The sequence below is a fragment of the Centruroides vittatus genome, unplaced genomic scaffold, assembly GCF_030686945.1.
Source record: "Centruroides vittatus isolate TY-2023 unplaced genomic scaffold, ASM3068694v2 contig_134, whole genome shotgun sequence".
Lineage (NCBI taxonomy): Eukaryota > Metazoa > Arthropoda > Arachnida > Scorpiones > Buthidae > Centruroides > Centruroides vittatus.
Window position 1 is genome coordinate 1,617,155 of NW_027120852.1, and position 27,206 is coordinate 1,644,360.

The 27,206-nt window shown below is 32.8% G+C and overlaps 3 protein-coding genes across 4 annotated transcripts in view; 2 read left to right on the top strand and 1 right to left on the bottom strand.

The window, feature by feature from the left end:
- Window positions 1–7,013, bottom strand: part of LOC136990714 (tetratricopeptide repeat protein 37) — a 122,108-nt gene extending 115,095 nt beyond the window's left edge. The window contains exons 1-3 of one of the 2 annotated variants that reach the window (XM_067289128.1): window positions 6,993–7,013; window positions 4,008–4,112; window positions 914–1,057 (exon numbers count right to left, since the gene is read on the bottom strand). In XM_067289128.1, the coding sequence (XP_067145229.1) occupies window positions 914–1,057; window positions 4,008–4,097 (234 nt within the window). In that variant the 5' untranslated portion in view covers window positions 4,098–4,112; window positions 6,993–7,013. Of the gene's footprint in view, window positions 1–913; window positions 1,058–4,007; window positions 4,113–6,792; window positions 6,812–6,992 lie in introns of those variants that run through there. The other variant, XM_067289129.1, reaches the window with a different exon arrangement.
- The window catches only part of LOC136990728 (serine incorporator 5-like), a 217,367-nt gene that overhangs the window by 122,354 nt on the left and 67,807 nt on the right, over window positions 1–27,206 (top strand). The gene's annotated exons all lie outside the window — the stretch shown is intronic.
- Window positions 7,264–27,206, top strand: part of LOC136990730 (RAB6A-GEF complex partner protein 2) — a 32,854-nt gene continuing 12,911 nt past the window's right edge. The window contains exons 1-6 of the mRNA XM_067289155.1: window positions 7,264–7,395; window positions 7,481–7,602; window positions 12,319–12,470; window positions 25,166–25,249; window positions 25,322–25,471; window positions 26,024–26,167. Coding sequence (XP_067145256.1) covers window positions 7,481–7,602; window positions 12,319–12,470; window positions 25,166–25,249; window positions 25,322–25,471; window positions 26,024–26,167 — 652 coding nt within the window. The 5' untranslated portion in view covers window positions 7,264–7,395. The remainder of the gene's footprint in view (window positions 7,396–7,480; window positions 7,603–12,318; window positions 12,471–25,165; window positions 25,250–25,321; window positions 25,472–26,023; window positions 26,168–27,206) is intronic.

The window sequence follows — 27,206 nt, forward strand, 5'->3', positions numbered from 1 at the left end:
TTTTCTATACCATACTTAATCATCTATATTGAATAACTAAATACTAACTCAAACACTGGACTTTAAACTTGCAACTGTAGATCTTGTTTAATATAAAGCTAATACCAGCAATATTTTCCACATACAATCTCTTATTTTTGTAACTCAACAAAAAGGAGTTTATAGGCAAATAAACAAATTTGTTATGTCCTTCCAATCTGACATTCACCAGAGGTCAAGAACCAGTCAGAAGTGTTTCTTGAAAAGAATGCTGTTGAGCCTTTCACAACAGTGCTCTAAATGCTGCTAATTTATATGCATCTGTGTCCTGTGACTTCCAACATATAAGTCGACTACCATGGATTTATGGATTTTAGTGTATAAATTAGCTCCTACTTTATAACTTATATCATTAATTGTAAGAAGTTTGTTTTGGTTTCCTTAATAAGCAGTATTAAGAAATATTTACTACATATATATTTTATTATTACATAATCTACTTACCTACATTACTGCCATATTTCAATTTACATAAATTATTACATTTAATTTTTATAACTAAAAAAACAAATTTTGCATTTGAAATATCAAATGCAATATTTTAAATTTAAAAATGTAATGTTCTTTTTCCATTAATGTGTTCCAAGCAACTGAGGATGATGACATAAAATCAAAAATACTAGCAAAATATATTTTTGATCTTCAGTTTTAATTTTGTTTTTCCTGTTTATTGGAATCTTATGACATTTTATGATGATCTTCTGTTAAGCAATCCTTTATTATAAATTATCCATTAATAAAAACAAATAATAATTTTCAAATTTCAAACTTTTATACTGTAATTATTATAACAACTATTAATTTTTTGTAAGTTAAGATTTAAAACAATCAATATATGAAATGTTTTCAGAAAGTTAAAGGAAAAATATCAAACCTGCCAAGCCAGAAGCTGATCGGGTGATATTTCAATAGCTTTACGAAAGGCTGCTTCGGCTTGAACTGGTTGTTCTATTTCTTGAGCAGAAACACCAATAAATACCCAAGCATTATAATTCAGTTTATCCAATTTTAAAATTTCCTGCAAAATAAAATTACTTTTAGTTCATATAAAAATTTTAATTTTTATTAATAATATTTCATATAAATAAGTTTAAATTATTTTTTTTTTTTATTTGAGAATATTTTCTAACCATAAAATAATACAAAACTATTTTAATAGGAAGTCTTTTTAATATACTGGAAGAGTATTTGAGAGACATAATCCATTATTTTATTAAATAATTTTTCTAATTATTCATTAGAAACTTTAAACTCTGTTCATATAAGAGTAATATTTTCAGTTTTTTAAACACAGTCGAATATTTTATCATCTGAAATTAACAAAGAGCAAAATTTTAAACTATAAAATTTTGTTTTTGTTATACTACTGTCTATGGAATAGCAGTATTTGATTCATAAGTTGATAATTTTCAGATAAACAATCAAGACAAACACTGAAAAGTAATAAAATTAAGATGGCATTGGCACTGAAGATTAGTCAAATTCATTACATTTTTTGTTAACTATAAATGATTTGGCTTATTATATTAATGCTCACTATCATCTCAATTTTAAAAAAATATAACTCATAATTCATATAATTATGCATCATCTAAAAGAACAATTGATTGAAATGTTTACTTTCTTTAATTGTATTTTTCTTTTACCACTTTTTTAAATCTCTTCATTTTTATTCATATTTGTTAGAACAATGACGAGGCAGTCCTTTAACTTAGAATTAAACTTTATTCTAATCTAAGACTATACACGCACTTGTTCACTCATCCGTGACTTGGCAGGCAACCGAAAACAAGTCTCTTCTTGTTTCGAACGATCTTGCACGGGTGTTGCCAGCTCATAGAATTTGCTATATCGACACGTGCTTTAGTTTAGTAAAATTCTTTTTCCCTAACAATCTTTTTTTAAAATTACTATTTTATATTAGACTTCAATATGTTCTCTACTTCATACATTTACAAGTATTTAATTTTAATGAACTGAAAATTTATATTAACTATTGCTGGATTTGATCCACGAACATTCACATGAAATAGTCAAACTTCACTTATATGTTTTTCAAGGAAACCGAGAGAAATATTGTTTTAAATGAGAAAATGTACAAATGAATCTACTTTTGAATTGCTTTCAGAGTGAATATAATCATCAAAAAGTACAGCGAGACACAAATTAATACAAATTTGTACTGTACATTTAAATTTGTTCATGTAATTCTTAACAAAGAAGTTTCAATTTACTAAATGTAATTATGTATAATACATTTGAACAATATATGTATAGAAGAGTAACCATTGTGAAATTAAGTCATGTACTTTTAAAAAATTGATCATGTTTTGTTTGTTTCCTTTTTTTTGGATGGACTTTTTGTTACACATCAGTATTCCAAAACTCCAGTCACATAAAAAAATGAAGTCATTCTAAAGATCAGCCCACACAGACAGCAAATAGTGAAAATGAATGAGAAAGTGTAAAATAATTTTTATTCACTTAGCCAAACTGGTTCACAATACAAAATGTGGAAATCAAAATTTTTCAACATGTTAGACTGGCAGAGCAATTTGCTAAATGGAAAAATTTGTTGGAAAAAGCATTGCACGATGATGCATATTATTCATTCTGCTTTGCATTTGCAGGCAGTTCATTGTCAATGTGGACTAACCTGAAGTAAATACGTAATTTGTTTTTCACAATTCACCTATACACACCGGAGTGAAACCACTTAATCCTCTTGCAAACCTTGTAACCGGTGCCATCAAAGTTCGTACGCGAACTTTTTCGGCCCTTCACTAGGTCCTTCTTCAAGCTATACTCTCTTTTTTCGATCGTTATATCGAAGAATAACATTTTTTTGACCGTTATATCAAAGATATTCTTCGATATAACGGTCAAAAAAAGAGAGTATAGCTTGCAGGACCTAGAGAGGGGCCGAAAATGTTCGCGTACGAACTTTGATGGCACCGGTTACAAGGTTTGCAAGAGGATTAAGTTGTTTTTTCACTTTTTTAATAATCACTTTAAATTTTTTCATTTCAATGCAAATAATATAGCTGAGAAAAAAGTGTGACAGGATACCTTTACACTATAACATACAAGGGAATGTCCATAAATCATGTTTGCATTTTTCTTAAAATTTTTACTCATCCCCTCCAGTTCCAGTTTGTCTAAGTTTCTGTATCCCCCTCCCCTCTTCGGACATCCAACAAAATGCGACCCCTTATCGCTTTATGAATGATAGAAACCATAAGTAGACATAACATACAAGAAGTTTTGAAATAAATGTAATAAAATGCATAAACTGTATAAACTTTAATGAAATAAACAAATGTTGGTCGAAACTCGACCCCTCCCTTCCTCGTCCGACTTGTCATTACTCTATCCCCTCCAGTGTGAATGTCATTTATGGACAGCCCCTAAGTATAAAATTGTATAAATGAAAAACATAATTGAAGTGTCTTATAATGGAGAAAGTATAATGCAGAAAATATTTAACATATTGTGAAAAATGTACAATTGTTGTAAACAGAACAATTATAAACAGACAAATGTACACAGATTACAGTCAAACCTATGAACTAGGTTTGACTGTATTCTGGAAACCAACCCGTTTAACAATTTTTTTTTAATTTTTTGCTCTTATTTATATTCAAAACAAAACCAAATGCACTTAGCATTATTTATGAAATTACATTTTTGTTGAGTAACTCAAATACGATCAGCCATATATGCTTCTGAAGTCGTCGTCTATATTTTTTAACATTTTTTCTCAATTAAACCTTATTACTCATTTTAATTAACATAAAATCATTTTATTAATTTGTTTAATTTATGAAAAATAAAAACACATTTCTAACTCTTACATTCACAAGCTAAATTACTTGAAACATCAATAAAAGTAATTAAAATTTTTACAGGTTAAAAAAATCTAAGTAATTATATTACTGTATATAAAAAAAATTAAAATCGAAACTTACTTTACAATGTTTCAAAGCAGTCTTATATTCTTTTTCTCTGAGAGCTACTCTTGCTTGTTTTGTAAGTACTTTGATTTCTTTCAAATCCATTTTACAATAAAACACCTAATCAAAATAAATCTTAGTTAATTTATTAGCAAATATTTTCATTTGTGCTCTTATACATAAGCGGTATTTAAAAATTATGGTAATAAAAATTTTGACTATGACGAACCCAAAGAATTTCCTCACATTTATGAATTTAACAATTATAGTATATGAGATCTGCAAATATATAATTAATACAGTATTAAATTAAATTTTTCATGAAAATTAGAAGATAAAAGAATTAATTTATTTCACATCCCACTTTGAACACTAATATTTGGTCTGCAATTTGAAAAAATTGTACTTATAAATTTCCACTGTTGTCTGCCTTTCCCTAATCTCGAGAACACTGTTAGACGAAAGACGAGACCAGATACGGAAACCTTAACTATATATAAACTTCTGATGAAAACAGGAAGTCACATTATGTCAATTCAAACATTTTCCCCTGAAAGGAGTTAGACAGACAACTGGCACAACTCCATTGCTAACAGAAAAGTATGATGTACAGGGACAACACACCACAGTACTAATTTGAGGTGGAGAGCATATATTTTAAATTAAATAAATTAAAAATTCCAGCCCGGCATTGTGACGACGTCAAAATAAATAATTGTGTATTTCATTTCAGTTTTTATCGCATACCTCGGTCACAGTGTCGGTTAGTATTTCTGGTATGACCTTTGAAGCCAGAGTATGTACGAAAAAATATATTAACCTATCCCGTGTTGAAATTCGTTCAAATCCTTAAATACCTTCTCGTGGTCGCACCAGTGCTGCCAGCTAAAACATGCACACCAACAAAAATAATATTGGAGTAGCCCAAGACACAGCCAAAGATTGAAGTGCCACGGCACTAGTGGAAATTTAAATTTGCCAACCGGAAAGCTTTCGGTTAATTGACATTTTGGTCGATCGATATTCGGATAATCGATACTCTACTGTATTTCTATTATTTATAAGTGATGTGTCCAGTATGTTTGCAGGCCAGATCTAGTCCTGTAGCCAGGAATAAATCATTGGAGGTGACCGGTATTTTTCTTTTTTTCAGCAAACACTAGACTTATTAGCTACAGCTCAAGTGTAAAAATAAGTAGCCTAGTTTACGCGACAAAAGCAAAAGCATTTATTATATATGCCAACTAAGCCGAGGAGACAGCCACTTTCCCCTAGCCATAGGTCCGTCGAGAGCTATAGTTCGGACACAACTTGTCTATTTAATCACCAAGAAGCCAACAATTAACTCATTTCATACTTTTTATTGTTTTATCATCAGAACAGAATATAGTGTAAGATATTGTATTTTTTTTTAATTTCATTAACAATTTTTTTACTTTTCTGGCCTTTATATATAATAGGAGGACATCCATAAATGATGTCATGCTATTTTTGGTAAATTTTAACCCTCCCTCTTCCCTTGTCACATTTTTCAAACCCCCCCTTTAAAATGATGTGACATGCACCTCTCCTTTTTTTTTAAAAAAATACAACAATCAAAGTGGAATTGAGTTTAAGTTTTATTTACAGTGTGACTATCAAGTAGTTTACTATAAAAATAGTACAAGTCTAAAAATTACAAAATAAGATGTTTTACGTACAATTTACGCTAATCAAATTTTCTGCTATACAGTTTTGGCATTTTTATTTCCATACAAATATCCAGTGGGCAGTACCTCCAGAGTAGTTTTGCAATATTAATACTGAAAATTAATAAACACATAAATACACACGGTCTCTCGACATTAACTTAATTTAATTCAAACATCGCAAGTACTTTCGACATTTCGGAACATCGAAAGTACCGACTTGCATTAGGATTAAGCTAAATTAATACCGAAAGAGAGAGCGCACTTATTAATCGTACTAATTTGGCATCGAGCGCGTCCGTCAATTTTACCAATACTAAGTTACAGAATAAAAGAGTTTTATTATACAAGATCCATCCGTAACCCAAACCGTATATTTAGTAAGCAGCCACGTCGCACTGCCACATTTCTCAAACTCCTCCCGCCCCCTCGGCGCACGACGTCATTTACGAACAATCCCAGAAGAGAAGTTCGGCACGAGTCAAAAACGACCGTTCCGAGATTTTCACGTTTTTTAGTTCGGAGGAGGTCGAAATGTAGAGAAATGCAAAAAAGTCGGGGCTTTTTCTATACGTGCGCGAAGGAACAATTCGGTCACCCACTTCAAAGGTCAATAACTCCCGTGCCTTTCGTCTAAAATTCCCAAAATCTACACGAATATTTGCACATCAGAAGATCAATACCGTTAAATTTTTGCAGTTAAAGGGGACTTAACGAAGATCACACCCACGGTTAGCATTTACAATTTTCGAAAACCGGCCGCCACCCTCGAAATTAAGCTTTTTGCCATCTTATAATTATTATTAATGACATAAAAAGTTTTTAAAATAAAATATAATAGACGGCACCCCACACGATCTTAACTTTTTTGCCGGGAAACTTACGCAACTCTCGGCGGAATTTTTCACCCGAAAGTCAGTTTAGCTAGTTACTTTAAAATGACGTTTACACCTTTTAGGTGGCAAAGAAATTTCCCGTAAAAATTCTCCCCAACTCGGTAACACCGACGGTAGAGCAACCGAAGAACTGGGACGGTGTTTACGGTCGAAGATAGAGAGAACAACAGTTGATTTAAACGAATTTGTATTTTAAAACTGACTTTGTAAAGCCACTAGTCGAGCAGGAGAGTTACGAATATTCCTAACCGCATCTAAATTAGTAAACAGTAAATATTTTGTAACTTAAGAATCCGATTAGGGCTAATCGGTCAAAACAGTTTGGCGAAACGATTGGAATTACCGAAATGACAATGCTATAATAATATCTACACCGTAAAATGACGTTTCGAGTATAAATATTAAATTTAATACACCTTAAGTCATTAAATATACAGTCAGCGTTCACGTTACGCACGTTCGGTCGTCCACTTACCACACGTCAACGAAAGAGTGTTGCCAGTTTTACGTAAGACTTTAAAAAAAAATGAACACGGTTATCGTTCTATCGATTTCGACCATTTTTTTCGATATTATATAAAATGTTAATCGAAATATCACAAAATGAAATAAAATAATAATTGTATTCCATCGAGTTAATTAATTAAATAAAATATTTTGACAGAGAGCTTTAGGGGTTGGCACGTGTGGCGATTTGTCTGTTTTTCTAACCAGTAGACGTATTTTCTCGTTTGTTTTCTTCGAAGAGTGGCGAAAATAAGAATTATATATACTACGGTTGCCGAGGTCGGAAGGTTATAGAGCCAGAGATTAAACGAGGTCGTTCTTTACGTACTCCATTTATGTAATTTTCGGTTGTGTGGATAATATTTGTAGCTGAAGTAATACGTTTTACGTGTTGTAGATGATCGAAGTTCGGGCCAGATTGGCTCGCGGCGCAGTTTTCCTTTCCGGAGAGACCGTCGAGTGTTTTATAACTTTCGGCAATCCCTCGCCCGATCCCGATACTCAGTCCAGATCGAACAGGTGCTGTCTGTAACTTAACCATTGATACAATGTAACCTTTTGTCTGTTTACTCGACCTTTTCAAATTTATTTACGTTATGTTCTCGTCCTTCTTACCCTGATGTCCTTTGACGTTTAAGTAACTATTACGGCTTGTATTTCGTGATTTATTACAGAAATGATGATTGGAAGATTAGACGAAAGTGGAGGAAGTGGACGATTTTCGCAAATTGAATGCGAAATTGTCGAAATGTAGATTTTAAACCCACCGAGACGTACGGAGTTTTAATTAAACTGTGTTCGATCGACCCGTAAAAACCGAATCGTGCGCGGATGCGGACGGCCGAGTCCTTTTTACGCCCCTCGGAAACGACGGTTTCCCGGGGCTCGTAAAATGGTCGACGGACGACGATTTTTAGAGGCGGCGTGCGGTTTGGCGTCCGCCGTCTGGTTTCGACGACGGTCGATAAAACGGCGTCGGCGGGACCGTTCTTGGATTTTAATCTTGCCGAAAGAGCGTGTTTGCATTTTTGGCCGAACCCGACCCGGGGAAACGTGTCGTCGAAATTTGGAGAATTTTCGATTTCCTTGCGTCGTCGGTGGCATTTTTTATAGAGAGACGACGGTGCGTTTGCCGACGAACTCGGTGACGGCGGGCGAAATGAACGTTTCCGATTTGCTTTGCGAGTTATCCCGGTGCTGCATTAAATTATGTCGTGGAAGAAATGCGAGATGCGGTCGACGTAAAGAGTGTGTTCCCGAGATTTTTGTGGTAAACTACGTGCGCTCGTCAAATAAAGATACGTAAACGAGAAAGTTGGTAATGTACGATTCTCTATTCTTGTGAGAATGCTTTATTTGACGAGATGCAAAAATTACTACGGGACCGTACGAAAATACGAACCGTCGAACGTTCTGGTCCGCAAAAGGTATTTCTACGTATAATTATAATAAGAGAAGGCGTGTTAGAAGTACGGTAAAAGTACGAGTTAATATTTTGGCCGGTAAGCCCGTGAGTCTGTTAAATCTTGGTTGCTTGTTGTTCTCTATTATATGTATTTTCTTAGCACGGTGTTGCCGTCGAGAACATATCATGCGAGAAACACTTTTGGAGGAAAAAGGTTGGTTTATTGGCGTGAACGGATATGCATTTCGGTTTTACCGCCCCTCTTTGGTCCTATTAATATGTATTTATCGGCAAATTGATTATAGGTCTACAAATTTACAGAATGGATTGAAAAAATTAGGATATGCGTACAATGGTTTATACAATAAAACTTATAGGGAAACTGGAGCTAAAAATTCCGGAATTTTTAGCTCCATTTTCCTTTCCTTTTTCAACTACGTGTATATCTTATTACAAGTCGTGTTGGTTTAACTGTCACTATTTCAGGTAATTAAGTTTTATTGTATAAACCATTGTATGCATATCCTAATTTTTTCAATGCATTCTGTAAATTTGTAGACCTGTAATCAATTTGCCGATAAATACGTAATAATAGGACCGAGGAGGGGCGTTAAGCCAAAATGCATATCCGTTCACACCAATAAACCAACCTTTTTTCTCCAAAAGTGTTTCCCGCGTGATACGTTTTCGACGGCAACATTGTGCTAAGAAAATACTTTGAGTCCATAATTGCGTTCGAACTTTGTTGCGTGGAATTAACCTACTTGGCTTTACTTAACGTCAAATACTCAAACTGGACAATAACTATGTATACTTCGGTACCCTTCCGTCCAATCCGGCAGAGTAACAAACTCGGTTCGAACATTTTCCATCTAATTTCGACAACATAATATCGTTCAATCTTTGAGTTCCGTCGGTTTGAATTTTTAAAGTTCGTGTTTCATTGTACAGTTCATTAGCATTCCATTTTATTTTAATTCTTTTGCTTAGTTAATAGCCATCTTTAAGGTTTCAGTTCTAAATTAGATGTTTGTTAACATATGTTTGAAAATGGAAGAAGATTCAAAAATTTCAGGTTTAAATGAATTTCTAAGTACAACATACCATAGAAATGAACAAATTCAAACATAAATTCTGAATGGAAAACTTACAGTTCAAATTATTTTTAAGTAGTGTTTTATTCAAATGAACATGTCAAAAATGAGATAAATGTATAAATAGATATAAATATAAACAAGTAAATGATCAAGACAAAAATGAAATAATAAAGATAAATACTGTTTACAAAAAGTAAATAAAGATAAATGTTATTAGCCAAAGTTTACGTTTGAGAAGTGAGTGTCATTTTGTGCTTTTTGTGTGAAGCCATAAAATGTGCTCCATATCTCTTTGTGATTAATACAAATCTGCCTATAGCAGAAACCTTGCCATATACAAACTACCATGTAACGATAAGGACAAGGTTAACAGATCATGCACACAGAAATATACCTCGTCTCCATTAGGGATGATAGATTCAAATGGGATTTAGAATACATAGAGACCACAACTACCTTTTTAGCTACCAAACTAAAAGAACATTTATATGCATCAGAACACAATAAACCAGTCATAACCTTAGCTGTTTTCACCTCAGAATCTGGGATGGAGGTCAGCCTTGAAGGTACCAATCCATACCACTCGTATCAGGATATAGATAAGGAACCTGAAAATACTTAAAATCTTTAAATTGGCCACTAAGAGTAATTGCATTCATTTTAAAGAGGTAGAGTCTATCTCGTCGGCATGCAACATTTTATGGCTCTCCGTAAAGCCCTTGGCACGATATCTCTCGTTAAAACACGAGCTTTGGCTCGAAATATTTATCTTTATTTACTTTTTTTAAAATTATTTTACTATTTACTTTTTGTTTTTATCATTTACTTGTGTATATTTATATCTACTTATATTTATCCCATCTTTGATTTGTTATTTAAATAGAGCATTATTTAAAAATAATTTGAACTGCAAGTTTTCTGTCTGGAATTTACGTTTGAATTTGTTTCTTTCTTTGACGTGTTATGCAAAGAACGATACGATGTTATTTAAACCTAAAATTTTTTAACCTTGTTCCAATTTCAAACATATCTTAACAATCGTTTTCTAATTTAGAATTGTAATCTGAAGACGGCTCATTAAATAGGCCAAAAATATTAGTTAAAATTAAATGATTTTTCTGGAAATTAAAAGGTGTTAAGTATATGAGCTTAATCAGCAGTTCCAGTTAGATATTTAGACTCTGTGCATATAAGCAATATTAATTTCATTATTACTATGAAATGAATTAAATTGTGAAATTTTCTTCCTATATTATTATATTATTTTAAAGTAAGAAATAATGCCAACATTATTTCTTACTTTAAAATAATATAATAATGTTGGCATACTTTGTTGTTCAGATGAAACAACAAAAAAAGTTTGGTTTTTGGTGTTAAAATAGTATTTGTATTATTTATTAGTATTGATGTAATTACAATTTAAACAACATCCTTATAACCTTGCTGTTGAACAAGCATATAGCAAGAATACAAATATTTACAGTGGCATCATTAATAACAGATAGTTAAATATTAAACATATTAAACAAACTATACAGAAGATCATTAATGCTCATCAACTGACAAAACCAATTTTCTCTTTTTATAATTATTAGTCCTCCCATTAAATAGAACTTCTTATAATAATGGGAAGAAGGTCAATGTACTTGGGACTCCCCGGAAGATAACGGGGCTCGGGGAAAATTTGTATCGGGGGCTCTATAGCAAATTAAATCACATATTAAAATAAATGAAGTAAATAAAAAAAAACATTGTATGGGGGCCCTATTTCTTCAGATCTAGCCAGTTTGCTCCTTTTGCCCCCTCTTGTATCCCAGATTATAATTAATAAAATTATAGTACAGCAATAATTTATAAATAAAAGCAAACTTTTTCATAATATATTTTAGATTTGGCAAATGCTCTGGATTTACATTTAACTGAAAAATATGAATCTGAGCAATTATAAAAACTTTTTACACAATAAATATACAAATTTTTAAAAAACAATACATTGGAGTTATTTGAAGGAATGCAACAAAGTTTGGTAAAATACACTAAGTAAATTTTTAGCTTTAAGCTTCAGAAAAGCACAGAATTATCTGATGGCAAACTTTCCTTCCCAGCATTGGAAAGTATATTGGTGTGTCTGCAATTAATACATTAACTTCTACACTTATAAATTCCTTAAACTTTAGTTTTTTTTCTCATCCTAGATTGGGGCTTTACATGCATAATCTGTGCTTGGTTTTGTAAAACAGCATTTTCCTGGACAGTCACAAATGATGACAAAATGATAGTAAATTTTCTTGTTCATTATTATATATATGATCCTTAAAATTGCTAAAAGTGTTTGTTCACATTAAATTTATATATTGGGCGTATGCAACCTGAAGATATCTCATTGATATGGATTAAAACATTTGTTACATTAAATATTTCAGTTTTGTTTAACTGGTTTGATGTATATGTGTGTTTTATATGCTGGATTTCTTCAATGTATTCAAGTACTAAACGAAATAAACATTTGACAACATATTGACTGATAAATATGTTTATAAATAATTAAAATTTTTATTTATAAATTTTTTTTCTAACTTGATAATTCAACAGTTATCATCATTTATGTATGATATGTTATTATTAATGTTTCATTGTGAATGTTGATTTTTGTGTACTTATTCAGTTTTATTGGCTTCATTTTAAACATAAATTTAGTGAATAAATTAATTTAAGTTTATATCTAATTTTTAGTGATATTGAAGAGAATTTGGCATGGGCTAGTGCACAGATACATTGTCAGTGTTCAATAGATGATACTAAAGTCAAATTTCCTATTTCTACTTCATTATCACAAGAAGAATTAGCCACTGCTTCTAAAGATACATCATTTATTCCTTGTAGAGGTAAAGTTAATATAAACTTATCATTAGCAATATTTAGTATAAGAAGTTTTTAATAAAAATAGTATTACATATCTTATTTGTCTATGGACAAATAAGATATGTAACAATTTTTATATTAATTAATAGCGAGGTTGCGCTGAAGTTTTAGTCTCTAAAACGTGAACGTCGAGTGCCGCTATCTCGTAAGTGGCACTCGACGTTTGATGTTCACGTTTTAGAGCTGAAAACTTCGGCCGCAACCTCTCTAGTACTTAAAATTTTAAATAAAAATGAAAATTTTTTATTTCTTATGGGAATCAAACCCAAACATCATTAGGGTTTGGTGGCTTTTAATAATAATCCTTATGAATAATGAAACAAAACCAGTAATATCCAGCAGTTTACTAAATAATAACAACAACAAATGTTTTTGATGATTTAAAAACCATCATCAAGTTAAAACTGCTGGATTCTATTATTTTTTAAAAAACTGCGTTCCGATCTTTTAAGAACAAATTCAAATTGAAGATAGTTCGAAAGCGCGATGACCATCGCGCATGCGCTATATCTGTCGTGCTCCTTGTCGTACTGTATCATATTCTTTTTAATCTTTGTATTCTTTTTTATCTTTGGGTCACATGATTTCATGTGTTATCGGACCCAAATAAATCTTTATGCATCCTCTTGTAATAAAGTTTGCCAAGCAAGCGAAAGAGTTATCTCGTCGCGTGAATTAATGCATGTTGTTTTAGTTTGCGCTTTATGTATCTCTATCGCTTCCAGCCATTTGAGGTGTTCCATCCGAGTCGTTTTAGTTATTAGCGTGGCCCCCGCGAAGTCCACATTAATGCCCGGTTCAGAAGCGTACACTGCAAGCGACGTGGTAGCTCTGTTGTATCTTATATCCGCCTCGTGTTCTTTAACCCTGACTTCCATAGAGCGTTTCGTTGATCCTATGTAGATCAGATCCCTATTAAATCTCTCGTCCTTTATCGGGATTCGGTATACGCTTCTGACAATTCTATTGTATTTCTTATGGGAATCACACCCAAACATATTAGGGTTTGGTGGCATAATCCTTATGAATAATGAAACAAAACCAGTAATATCCAGCAGTTTACTAAATAATAACAACAACAAATGTTTTTGATGATTTAAAAACCATCATCAAGTTAAAATAGCTGTTGAACCTGTATATGAAAATTAGAACATCAGATTAAACAAAATGGGATAATTATTTCATTAGTGGAAGATGCAGATGTCAACAATGACGTAACCAGATATTTTTTAAAGATAAGACTTAAACTTATAGGTGTAATTCAAAGATGAACTTCCATGCTTCTGAGAATGTCTGGGCAGCTTTGTAAATTTCAAATTTCTCCATATATTTCAGATTGGAACCCATTCCTAATGGGGTATATTAGACTTGCTTCATTGAGAAGTACTTGTAAATCACTTTTGGTTGCAAATGTCACTAATGCTGTGGCCAGCAGGCCATTTTGGATAGAATAATGATGTTTCTTGATACGTATGTTAATGGATCGAGTTGTTGCTCCAATGTAGACTAATTTCTTGTTGAATCTGTCGTCCATAATGGGGATAGTATATACCCCAGATGAATTTTGCCAGTTACCAGTGTCATTGGCATTTCCTAATAAAGAGAATACAGTAGGATTTCTCTTGTAGGAGATGCTAAGTTGGTATGTTCTTGCCATTTGTATGTAAATCTTTGAAAGATGTTGGCTTATACCTGACGACTTTGTGGGTTTTAGATTTGTCCTTTTTAGATGTGTAACCTAACCTAACTAATTGATATTTAAGGATGAAATTTTGGACAAGATTTGAAGGATACCCACGTTATTTTGCTATGCATGTGATGTAGTTTAGTTCAATATGTTCTGTGGATGATGTTAGTAAAGTGGGTGTAAGATCTTTTCACTAGTGCCCTGTAGGCAGACATTTTAAATGGATAACAATCTAGATTCTAATGGAATGAAAAATGGCTTGTACTCTGGTTTTCTATAAACTTTAGTTAAAATGTGGCCATCCTTGAGTGTGAGAAGAATGTCCAAGAAGTAAACTTGTTGGTCACTTTGTTGTTCAATGTGGAGGTGCAGGCCATAGGTATTGTTGTTGATGGCTATTAAGAATGGGAGTAAATTCAGTTTCTGTTATCAGCTTATGAGAACAACATCAACATAATGGGTGTAAAGAACAATTTTATCATTAAAAGATGGGGTATTTTTTTTTTCAAAGTGATGAAGAACTAGTTCACAAAAACTGCCAAATACTGGCTGCCCATCAGGACAACTCTGCTTTGCAGGTAAGCTACCCCTTGAAATTGGAAGAGGGAAGAATAGCAAATAATGTCCTCCAGTTCCAAGATGTGATGATGCAAAATAATTATTCCACTTTGTTTAAATTGATGTGCAAATTTTCATATATATGTATATATATATATATATATATTCAATTGTAATTTTAATCTTATGATGATAATTTAAAAATCATCAAAAGCATTTGTTTTTGTTAATATTTTGTAAATTGCTGGATATTATGGCTATTGTCTCATTATTTATAATTAAATCCAGTTTTTTAAATAGTAAATAATAATTCTTCTGGCCTAAAATTAAATCTTTAGCAATGCACAACACAGTTTTCCACTTCCTAGACTTAGATATACCTCTCCAGAATGGGTATGTTAATACACAAGTATTCAATATATCTACCATTCATTTTTTATACCTTCTCAATCACATGACCTATCTATATATATATATTCGAGACGAGTTGATGAGGATGATCATCATAATAATAATAATAATAATAATAACTCTCCCAGGTGGTGGGAGAGCCCAGTAATTTTACTGATCCATAGGGTAATGCAGGCTGGAGCACAAGCTCCTGGTAGGGACACCCATGCCAATAAGGTCTATGAGGAGAAATGAAGCTAAGAGTGACCACACCCACATTCTGTGGAGATATTTATTATGGTAATAACCAGATCGAAGTGTGATACCTGCTCGGACGTCGCCCGGGTTAACAAGGTCCGCGTTCGTGGGTTAGGCAGACGCTCACGTTCGAAAAATAGGCCACAGTCTCCCTTGGTTACCGGTGGCGAAAGCAGCACCGGCCCAAGCATGGCTACTGCAATGCCCTCGACAGATGTGAGGAACCAACCCAGCCTTGGTGTTTCTGTGGCAATGCATCCACAGACCACAAAGGCTGGAAAACCATGCCAACGGATGAAATGGACAGTGGAAATGAACGAGTTTATCATCCATACTTACTACACCATCACAAAACTTGAAACAAACACGACAGCATACAGACAACAACTACACCATAGATTCACACAACAGTATCCTCATCTCACTGTTACCGAACAAAGGGTTGTTGATCAAAAAAGAACAATTATACACAACAACCTTATTCCACAAACAACACTTGAACTTATCAAACAACAGGTTGCTGATCAAATACATCAACAGACAGAAACATCTAACATTAATGAAGATCACATAACCTGTCAGGATAATCCAGCAACAAGCATTGATAATAACACACATACGACAACTACCACTAATGATACTACAGATACTTCCTCATCTATCACCGATAACATAGACATAGATTTAGTTAATACGCACTCACTTATATTTCAGGAAACACTCACTAAATATACAGGCACAGATCCCACACAACGACCACGAATACCAAAAATCAACACGTCAAAGGTAGTAAATTATGTAAACACTCACTTACTACCACACTACATTCATTCAATTTCTACACTTGCAGACATTCATACATTAGTTTATGCTGGGGCAGTCACAGTAGTGACACACCATGGACTGAAAGTACAATCACAGACAAATACACACAAAACACAGTTCTATCACAAGCCTGCCTGGCAGAGAAGAATAGAAACACAAATAAATGACATTAGACAGCAATTAGGCAAGCTGACACAATACACTAAAAACAACCTAACACCCAAATTAAAGAAACAACTCAAAAACATTTTCAAGAAAATAAAAACACACACAAAACATGAACATCACAACACACGCATTACAGAATACATTGATACACTAAAACAAAAACTTGCTGCCAAAGCACATAGACTCAAACGATACAAAACATGTACACTACAAAAACAACAAAATAAATTATTTACAAACAATGAAAAACTCTTTTACAGACAAATTAATAACAAAGCAAACACTGATACACAGCACAGTGGCACACCAACAGAAGAAGAACTCACAACATATTGGTCTTCTCTTTGGTCCAGTGCTGTCGCGCACAATGCTGATGCAGCCTGGATCGAGGAGGAGAACAGAAACTTGCACAACATACCAACTATGCCCTGTGCTGAAATAAACATACATGATTTCCAATGCACTGTTAACAGAACACACAACTGGAAGATACCTGGTGTAGACAACATTCACAATTTCTGGTACAAAAAGTTTACATCACTGCACCAGGAACTAGCTAAACACCTAACACACATCATCATCAATCCACAAGACATGCTAAATTTTCTTACTCAGGGCATCACCTACATGAAACCTAAAACAACAATACCACAGACCCCACATAATACAGACCAATTACATGTCTTCCAACACTACAAATTATTGACATCCTGTATTGCAAACAAAATATACAAACATGTTGAAGAACACGACATTCTTACAGAACAACAAAAAGGTTGCCGTAGAAACCACAGGGGATGCAAAGAACAGTTGCTCATAGGTTCAGTCATTCTACGGCAAGCACACAAACAACACAGAAACATACACATGGCATATATAGACTACAGAAAAGCATTTGACAGTGTTCCACACAGTTGGCTACTACATATTCTACACATGTACAAAATACATCCATCACTCATTACATTCTTCCAAAACACTATGCAGCACTGGAGAACAACACTACATCTCAGGGTTAGTAACACTTGCATACAAACAAACCAAATTTTTATTAGGCGAGGAATTTTTCAAGGAGATTCCTTGAGTTCTCTCTGGTTCTGCCTAGCCTTGAACCCATTATCCAAGATGTTAAACAACACACAATATGGCTACAATATCAGGCATGAAAAAACAACACAGTATACACTGTCACATCTCATGTACATGGACGACATAAAACTTTATGCATCCACACAAAAACAACTTCATCAACTCCTAAAAATCACACATTCATACACCGAGGACATACAAATGGAATTTGGCCTAGATAAATGCAAAACACTTCACATAGAAAAAGGAATCCTGAAGAAAGAAGATTTTGCACTTGGAAATGGAGACGTTATTGAATCCATGGAAGAGGGAGAGTTCTACAAGTATTTAGGATTCCAACAGGCCAAACTAACAGAACATACACAAATAAAGCAAAGATTAATTAAAGAATACCAAAGTAGGTTAAATGCTATTCTCAGAACACAGTTAAATGCAAAACATACAGTCAAAGCAATAAACACATATGTCATTTCAGTACTGACATATTCTTTTGGAGTTATACATTGGACTCACACAGATCTTGAGCAACTCTAAAAGAAAACAAGAACAACACTTACTAAGCATAAACAACATCATCCTAAATCAACCACAGAAAGATTAACCCTTCCACGTAAAGATGGCGGACGTGGCCTGATTGACATAGTTAACCTTCACTACAAACAAATACAGTCACTGCGAGAGTTTTTCTACAAAAAACGAGAAACATCACAATTACATAAAGCCGTAACTCTAGCAGACTCAAATAACACACCATTAAACTTACACTTATATCATATGGACACAACACAACATATAAAAAGCATAGACACCATTAAACAATCGTGGGCTCGAAAGGCACTCCATGGCAGGCATCCTTATGATCTGGCCCAGGATATTGTTGACAGAACTGCGTCAAACAGCTGGTTAGCTCGGGGATGCCTCTTTGGGGAGACGGAAGGATTCATGATCGCCATACAGGATCAGGTCATAAATACTAAAAACTACAGAAAACACATACTCAAAGATGCAACACTCACAAATGACACATGCAGAAAATGTCACATCATGCCAGAAATTATACAACACATCACTTCTGGTTGCAAGCTCTTGGCACAGACAGATTATCTACACAGACATAATCAAGTAGCAAATATAATACACCAAGAGCTTGCAAAGAAACACAAATTAGTAGACGTCCATGAACCATACTACAAATACATTCCACAGACAGTATTGGAAAACAACACGCACAAAATGTACTACGACAGAGCCATAATCACAGATAAAACAATTTACCACAACAGACCAGACATCACACTTATTGACAAACACAATAAAATCACATACATTATAGACATATCCATTGCAAACATTCACAATATACAAAACGCATGCACTGAAAAAATTAGCAAGTGCACGGAATTCGCCCAGGAAATAAGGCATCTGTGGAGGATGGATAGGGTGCTTATTGTACCTGTTGTTCTCTCCTCTACAGGTGTCATACCACACACACTACACAAAAGCCTGGGCACATTACAATTGAATAGAAACACATACATCACACTACAGAAGGCCACTATATTGAATACATGTCATATTGTGAGAAAATTCCTGAATACAGACACACACACTGATACACTTCTTTAATTTCTGTTTTGGTTACTATGCCTTGACTTTGGTCCAGCATGGTACACAGCCACCGGTGTTAACCGAGTATATCTCACTTAACCCTTCGTCACGCGCGCGCTCAGTCAAATCGAAATCACGCGCGCTTGGTCAATTCGGCACCAATTTAAAAAATTAATTAATAAAAATTTAACATCGAAAAACGGGTATTTTTACTTTAATCCAGTTTATTAATATGTTTGTAATCGAATTCAGTCAAAAAAGTTTTAATTTCGTCATAATTTATTGATGATTTTAATTTTTTAATATTAGAAGGTAATTAGCATAAATTACAAAGTGTCGTGTTTCATCTTCGCTCCCGTTCAAGTTTATTGCTCTAGACACGCGCCGATGTTTGTTTTTAGTTCTACTGGTGATTAGGCTTTTATTTCAACCTCGTCCGTTTTGGTTACAGAAGATGGGGAGACGGGCGTCACGTGATCGCTTACCTCACATTTTACCACAGAAATTACCTTACCTTGAAAGTTTTATTTTTTTTCTCGATTTTAATTATTATTAACTATCTTTTTTTGATGGATTCTCATACTTATATGTGTTATGAAGTTGCAGATATTTTTTTTATTAAGTTTTACAAATTTATGTTTTTTTCTTCGATTTTTATATATAAAATATACGAAAATTCAAATATTTATTAAAATTTATCAGAAATGCTAAACTATAAGTACAGTGTGTTTTACAATACTATTGTGAACAGATATTGTCAATTATTTTATAAACATATTTATAATTTTTATTTTTATAAATTATTTAAATTGATGCAACGCGACGCGCTCAGAATCAATTAATTACTGTCGCGCGTTACTTAAGATGGCGATGGGACTCGATTCAATTACTTCTTCATTTCAGATGTTAATTAAAGAGTGTTATTTTAATATAATATTAAATAGTGTATGTTTATTATAATTAATAAATCTATATAGGAATAATATATATTAATTACTGAGTGTATTTAAAAAATAAAAAAACGGAACAAAAATATAATAGAAAAAAAAATGTTTATACTATACCAAAATGCTTTTTACATCTATTCTATTGGGTTGAGTCATAAATAAGTTCCGTTAGCGAGTAAGTGTAAATGACTGTCAAATACTTGCCAGATGTTGTGTTGCTTCAACTGAGTTTTATTAGTGGCTATTAGCAAATAGTCTATAAATGTAAATTTTAACACTGAAGTGTCAATAATGTAATAAAAAATTATTTTTGAATTCATTTAAAATGGAACATTTGAAAGTGCATGTACGCCATATCATGTTGTGGGAGTTTAAACTCGGCAATAACGCTACAGAAACAACAAAAAAGATTTGCAATGTCTACGGCAGTGGTGTAATTTCAGACAGAGCAGTTCGAAAGTGGTTTACAAAATTTCGTTCTGGTGATTTCTCCTTAAAAGATGAAGAAAGACCAGGCCGCTTCTCAGACTTTGACGACGACGTTTTAAAGGTCCCGATTGAGCAGAGTCCACGGCAAACGACGAGGGAGTTAGCAGAGAAACTGCACACATCCCAATCAACCATCAATCGTCACCTCCAAAAACTAGGAAAAGTAAGCAAGCTGGGAGTTTGGGTTCCACATAACCTCGGTGAACGGAATAAAGCAGACAGAAGGTCGATAGCTGTTACCTTGCTTTCTTGGCAAAAAAGGAATCTTTTTTGGCTAAAATTGTTACGGGAGATGAAAAGTGGATCACATACGAAAATGTTATTCGAAAAAGACAATGGGTTGACAAAAATTATCAGCCACAACCAGACCCTAAACCCAGTGTGCACGGAAGGAAAATTTTGTTATGTGTATGGTGGGATTGTCGAGGAATTATCCATTTTGAATTGTTGCCACGCAATGAAACTGTTACTGCAAATGTATAGGAGTTCATCCAGGAGTTTTTTTTATTCAAAACCACCAGAATTTTATGCAAGGGGAATTGACAAGTTGCCCGAAAAATGGCAAGAAGTCATTAATAATGATGGTGAATATGTGTTAGATTAAAGTCTATTTTTGTACATTTTATTGGCAAATAAATTTCAGTTTAGAAAACGGAACTTATTTATGACTCAACCTAATACTTTCAATACAAGAGTTATATAAATAATAATTAAGATAAACAGCATAAATTGGTAATACAAATAAAATTATATTATATATTATTTATTTATACATTTAAATATTCTAATCCAGCAACTTCAACCTTTAAATTTCTGGTACAAACGACGAAAATTAACAGAAAAAAACTAACGTTTTTCGAATCTCCATTGAGATCTTCTTCAGGTTCGTTAATGAAATGTCATGAGGATAGAACTCTTTTGAAGTTCAAAAAATCAAACATCTCCAGCCTGCGATGACGATGCAAAACATAAGATTGATATAATAGACCTGAGTCTACTAACGTAACGTCGCAAAATATCAATGCAGGAAATAAAACCATGTCTACCATCGTGGATTGACCTCCGAGATGTATCGCCACGCGTACGATAAAACGTTGCTGTCTTTGTAATTAATGCATTTCCTTGATTTGGTAGCTCTGTAAATCTCCAGGGTCTCCAATGCCCTAATGTGGTCCGTTTTGAACGACTTCTTAATGAGGGTGGCGTTATCGAAGTCCGCTTTTACATCGGGGTCCGTGGCATACGTTTTGTACCAGAAATTTAAAGGTTGAAGTTGCTGGATTAGACTTTATATGTACCGGTAGTCACGAGTGAAGTTTGATTTAAATATTCATTTCTATTATTCATTTATACATTTTACATTATACAATGCTAAAACTTCATGTACAGTACATCTTGTATTGCAAGAATTATAATTAGCGTGTGCAAAAAAGTTAATTTTTTTATTTTCTAGGTTAGGCATACGGGGTTTCTTTCACTGATTTAGCAGACAGGACCTTTTGGATGCAGTATCCAACAAATGAACAACTTTTATTGATATCTATATCAATAAATGTCGTTAATTTGTTGGATACTTTATCCAAAAGGTCCTGTTTGCAAATCCGTGAAAGCAAGCCCTTATGCCTACCCAGAAAATAAAAAAATACAGAAAAATAGGTAATATAAAAAATGAATACGTTCATATAGTGTTAACTTTCTAATTGTGTTCTTCCACTCAGGAAAATGTTGTGATGGTGTCATAAAACTTTATAAAATAATTAAAAAATACCATTGTAAGAAATTAAATTATTTCCGGTCAAATTTCAGTTTATTAGAAGTAATTCACTTTAAAATAACGCAATTATAAACAAAGAAACGCGCGCGCCACCGCTGCGGCTATTTTTTGTAACAACGACTGGCGGGAAATTTGAAAATTGATATCCGAGATAACGCGCACCATAGTGCCGATTAGGCACCAATAATTAATTAAAAATAACGGAACGCTTTAAGCAAAAAATGAATAGCGCATCGTAAAATTGAAGAAAAATTAGACAGGTAATAATTTTTTCAGATTTTTCGGACAATTAGAATTTTTACACGAACTAATTAAAAATCGATTGGTGCCGAATCGGCACTAGGCGCGTGACGAAGGGTTAACCCAACATAATAATAATCAGTGCAGAGCCCAAGTGATTAGGAGTTGAAAGTTGAAATTTGGTACACAGTTAAGATACCAAATTTAAGTACCAAAGTGTTAAGTAACAATGGAGAACAAGAGAAAGTAACGTGCAAGATTTACGGTCTCTGGAAAAAAAAGAAAAAAGAAAAAGAGTAATATGTTAGAACACATTCGATTTTCAGATTTAAACAGATTAGTTCGGTTTTTCTCGACCTTTCTTCTTTAGAACATTCGATGAAAATCGAAGGATATAATCAGAACACGTCGTGAAAATCGAACAATATTAGAACATTCAATTTTAAAATTCAAACTTTCTTTAGAAATACTTAGTTTGTTGATGAAATTACTCTTTTTCTTTTAAGACTATAACGTAATAATCTCAATCTTTGCTATTGTTACTTTTGCCCGAGCAACGCCGGGCCTACCTGCTAGTATTATTATAAAATTGCAGCATTCACAGCATTAGTCAGAAGAGCATGTGCACACTGCTCAGATATTTTGAACTCCATGAAAGAACTCAAACATATAGAAAAATAGCCTTAGCACATGGATATAATCCATCACTAATACAAATCTTGTGCAAAAAATAGAGTACAAATATAAGAAACATTCACACCTAGGAAACACCAATGTACAGTTACAACATTCAACACCTAGATGAATGTAGATTTTGATCTTAGACTCACTTTGATTTACAAACAAATATTTAAGTGCTTGCTTTACTTCCATAGAAATCCTGAGTCTACAAATTGCTGTGTAACAGTAAAGATATGATAGAAAATAATAACAGCCCAGAGGTATAATCAACTCCAGTCACAGATAAAAGATGTAATTGGGAAGTTGTGTGCATCAGATTGACAAATAAATCTTAAAATGCAGGCTCAATGAACATAAGTACAACCTACATAACAATAAGCCAATAACTACTTTAGGACAGTATGCCACAGTGCCCAGGTTGTCTGCAAATCTTAACGAAGCAAAGATAATAAAATGAGTCTTTTATGATTATAAATTAAGAATGCTGGAATGCTGGAAATATACAAGGCCACATTAAAAAATGGTTGCATTAACCATAAGGATTATGAATCTGTCTACCTCATGGCAGTTATTTTTCAATAACCCATAGGAAACATGTGGTCAATAATTACATAAATGAAACTGCAACCGATAATGTGTGAAATATGTTTAAGCTTTTTTAGTTATTTTTATTTTATTTTATTAATATCAGAATTTGTTAATCAAACTGAAGACAAGTCTGCCCAAAAGGGACCACCATATATTTTGCGCTCCAGACTATACACATTCATGGCGACAGACTTTCCTTTATAGGCTACATGCCGCCAGAAGTTAAAAAGTCCTTTAAAAAACACAAATATCCAATTAAAACTAAAAAGGAATCGGTGACACACAGACGTCTTACTTTTCATCCATCCTATGGGGTGTTTCTGCTTTATATTTACTGGAACAGACACTGGAAAATGTAGATTTTTAAGCTGCCCCCCGGTGACAGTACATCTTCAATTTGTACCGTCAATATCTTCTTGTCTTCAATTTGGTTAATAATAATTTCTCCATCGGACGGAAAGATTTACATCAGAATTTGTATTTTGAAGCTCAACTGAAGGCAGGTTTATAAAATAAACTAAAAATGTTTGTTTGTCTACTGAATGAATCCTTGGCTGGAAAAGTGTGAATAGTTTTTGATTTATAAACATTTTAACAGTTTTGATAACTCAATAGACAATTCATTCAGGTGCTAATGGTTTTCCTACTCACTTAGTACTATACAGGATAAAATTTGCTCATTATAATCATGAATATATAAATAAGCTACCATCACAAAAACCAAAAACCAGCAGAAATGGTAAAAAAAACTTAGGTTAGCAAATGTTTTCCTCCATATTAAATGGACATCTTCACACTCTTAATTCAAACCACATGAGATAAAGTGCCTAGATTTGAAACTTTTAGCTCATTGATTGATAGACTGGACACCTTGGTAATCTCAGACTGCATGATGAAGTGAAGCAAGTCTTCCAAGTTAACGGAAAAGAATCTACGTCCTTAAAATATAAAGCTACTACAAGAAACACGGCCATTAATTTCAAGGAATCAGATTATCTTTCATTAGTTTGGAACACCTGCTTCACTTCATAATCATGCAGTCTATAAGATTACCATGGTACCCAGTCCACTAATTAATGAGCCTACATATTTCAAATTGAGGTATTCCATCTCATGTGATTTGAATTTAGAATGTTAAGAGCCTGAAGATGTCCATTTATTTTGGAGAAAACATTTGCTAATGTGAGTTTTTTACCATTTCTGCCAGTGTTTGGTTTTTGTGATGATAGATTATTTAAAGTAAAATATATTAAAGTATAGCCATTCTTGTTACAACCAAGTTTGACTGTTTCTTTTTGTTATTTTTTTTCATTTGAAAAGATATATATGTTTTCTTTATTATTTTCTCTTATATAGGAGAAAATGGTCACATAGTTCTCTCAACCAAGCCTAAAATTTTATTTTGCGACGTACGTCTAGCTCCTGGAGAAAGCAAAACATGTAAGATTATAAAAAATTGCTTATAAATTTAATTCAATGTAGCCATTTAATGACATTATTCTTATTTAATAGATTTATACAAAGAAACAATTCCAAATGAAGGACCTCCGTCTTATCGAGGCCAGGCTGTAAAATATGCTTACAAGATAACTATTGGGACTCAGCGAGTGAATGCAGTAATTAAACTGATGAAGATTCCAATAAGAGTTCTTGTTTTGAACAGTAAGAATATATTTTTTAATAATTGGAAGTTATTATTTTTTGAATATCATATTTTGCATCATATAAGATGCAACTTTTATCCAAAAACAATTCTCAGAAAATCACTCTGCATCTTATATGTAAAGTTGCTATCTCCCATTGGCTAATAAATTCTCAAACAGCCTTTAGTAGGCTACAGGTAACCTCTCCCTGGCCCAACTTTTGAATAAAAATGTTATTGGTTAATTAAACATATTTAAATTGTTATTACTATTTGCTATAGCTAAGCAGATTTTGCATGTATTCATGTTGAATATTTTCATTATTAATTAATTATTTTTAAACTTTTTTTTTTCTGTTAAATAAAAGTGTGCATTTTAATTTTAATTATTTAATTGGAATACAGTAAAAAATAATAATAATAATAAGACTGAATGTCAAAGGTGCAAGAAAGCTTTCATATGGTAAATACTTTTACCCAAATATGCTGCGTTCACAATAGGATGTCTTATATGATGTAAAATATGGTAAATATTAATATTACAAGTTGTTAATGCAATGTTGCAATTTAAGACTTGTCAGATTTTAATTTCCATATGGAAAGTGATGAGATGCAAGTTGCTCCAACTAATCCATTTTTACAAAGTCAACAGAAAGAATCTTCTATGGAAATTGCTCTGCAGGTTTTAGAAATGATTACTGCTCGTCGAAATCCTAGTAAGTAATTATTATAATTTTGTGGAAATCTAAATCATTCAGATTCAAAGTGCTTTTATTTATACAAATTTACATTCTATATATATAAACATCTCAAAGCCCTATAATCATATAAAAAACCAAACAATTACTGGATTAAATCGGGCTACATTATTATTACCAGTAATTTAGCTAGATTTAATCCAGTGATTGTTTGGCTTCAAAAATAGTATATAAAAAATTATTAAGTATTAAATTTAATTAGAGATGGTGCCAAATGCATACCTCTAGTATCAAATTACTTAGAATTTAATTTAAAATAATAATGGTAAAGTAGTCAAGTTTAATCCTGCAATCATTTGTCATATTTCTAAAGTATTGGGTTCAGGATGTTTACATATATAGATAAAAATACATTAGTTTGGCATCTGGAGTTGGAGAAAACAGCTGCAAATTGCAGATAGTGTCTCCGGGTCCATTGTTAAGATCCGTACTAATGTGATTCTAATATATAGTAATGGAATTATTTGATATAAGAGAGGAATCTGTAATAATGAGTAATCGCAATAAAACAGACATTCATTATAACAAACTCATTTCCTTGGTCCCATTGTGGTCTGTTATTAGGGATTGCAATCCAGCAGTGTTTTGAATCCAGCTGGATTTTTGCTGGATTGAAATTATTCCAGCTGGATCCAGCGCGGGTGTATTTTTGCTGCAATAAAGTGTTATCTGTCTATCTATCCTGCAATTTATGTTTTGTTTTTTTAATGAAATAAAACATTTTAAAAAAATACTTAAGAAGCTTTTATTATTTAGACTGGTCACTATAAATCAGTAAAACTTCTTACACATTTAGGTAGTAAACTTAAGTTTGGTTCGGTTTAACACTTGAGATAGAGATAATTAACTTTAAATGTTTAGTTAGATTATAATTATAATGTAATCTTTAAGTTAAATAATAGCAAAGGTAATTCTACTGTTTAATTTATATTAATATATTATAATAATGTAAAGACGGATAATCAGTGGCTAAGTGACTATCAGTCTTACCAGTTTT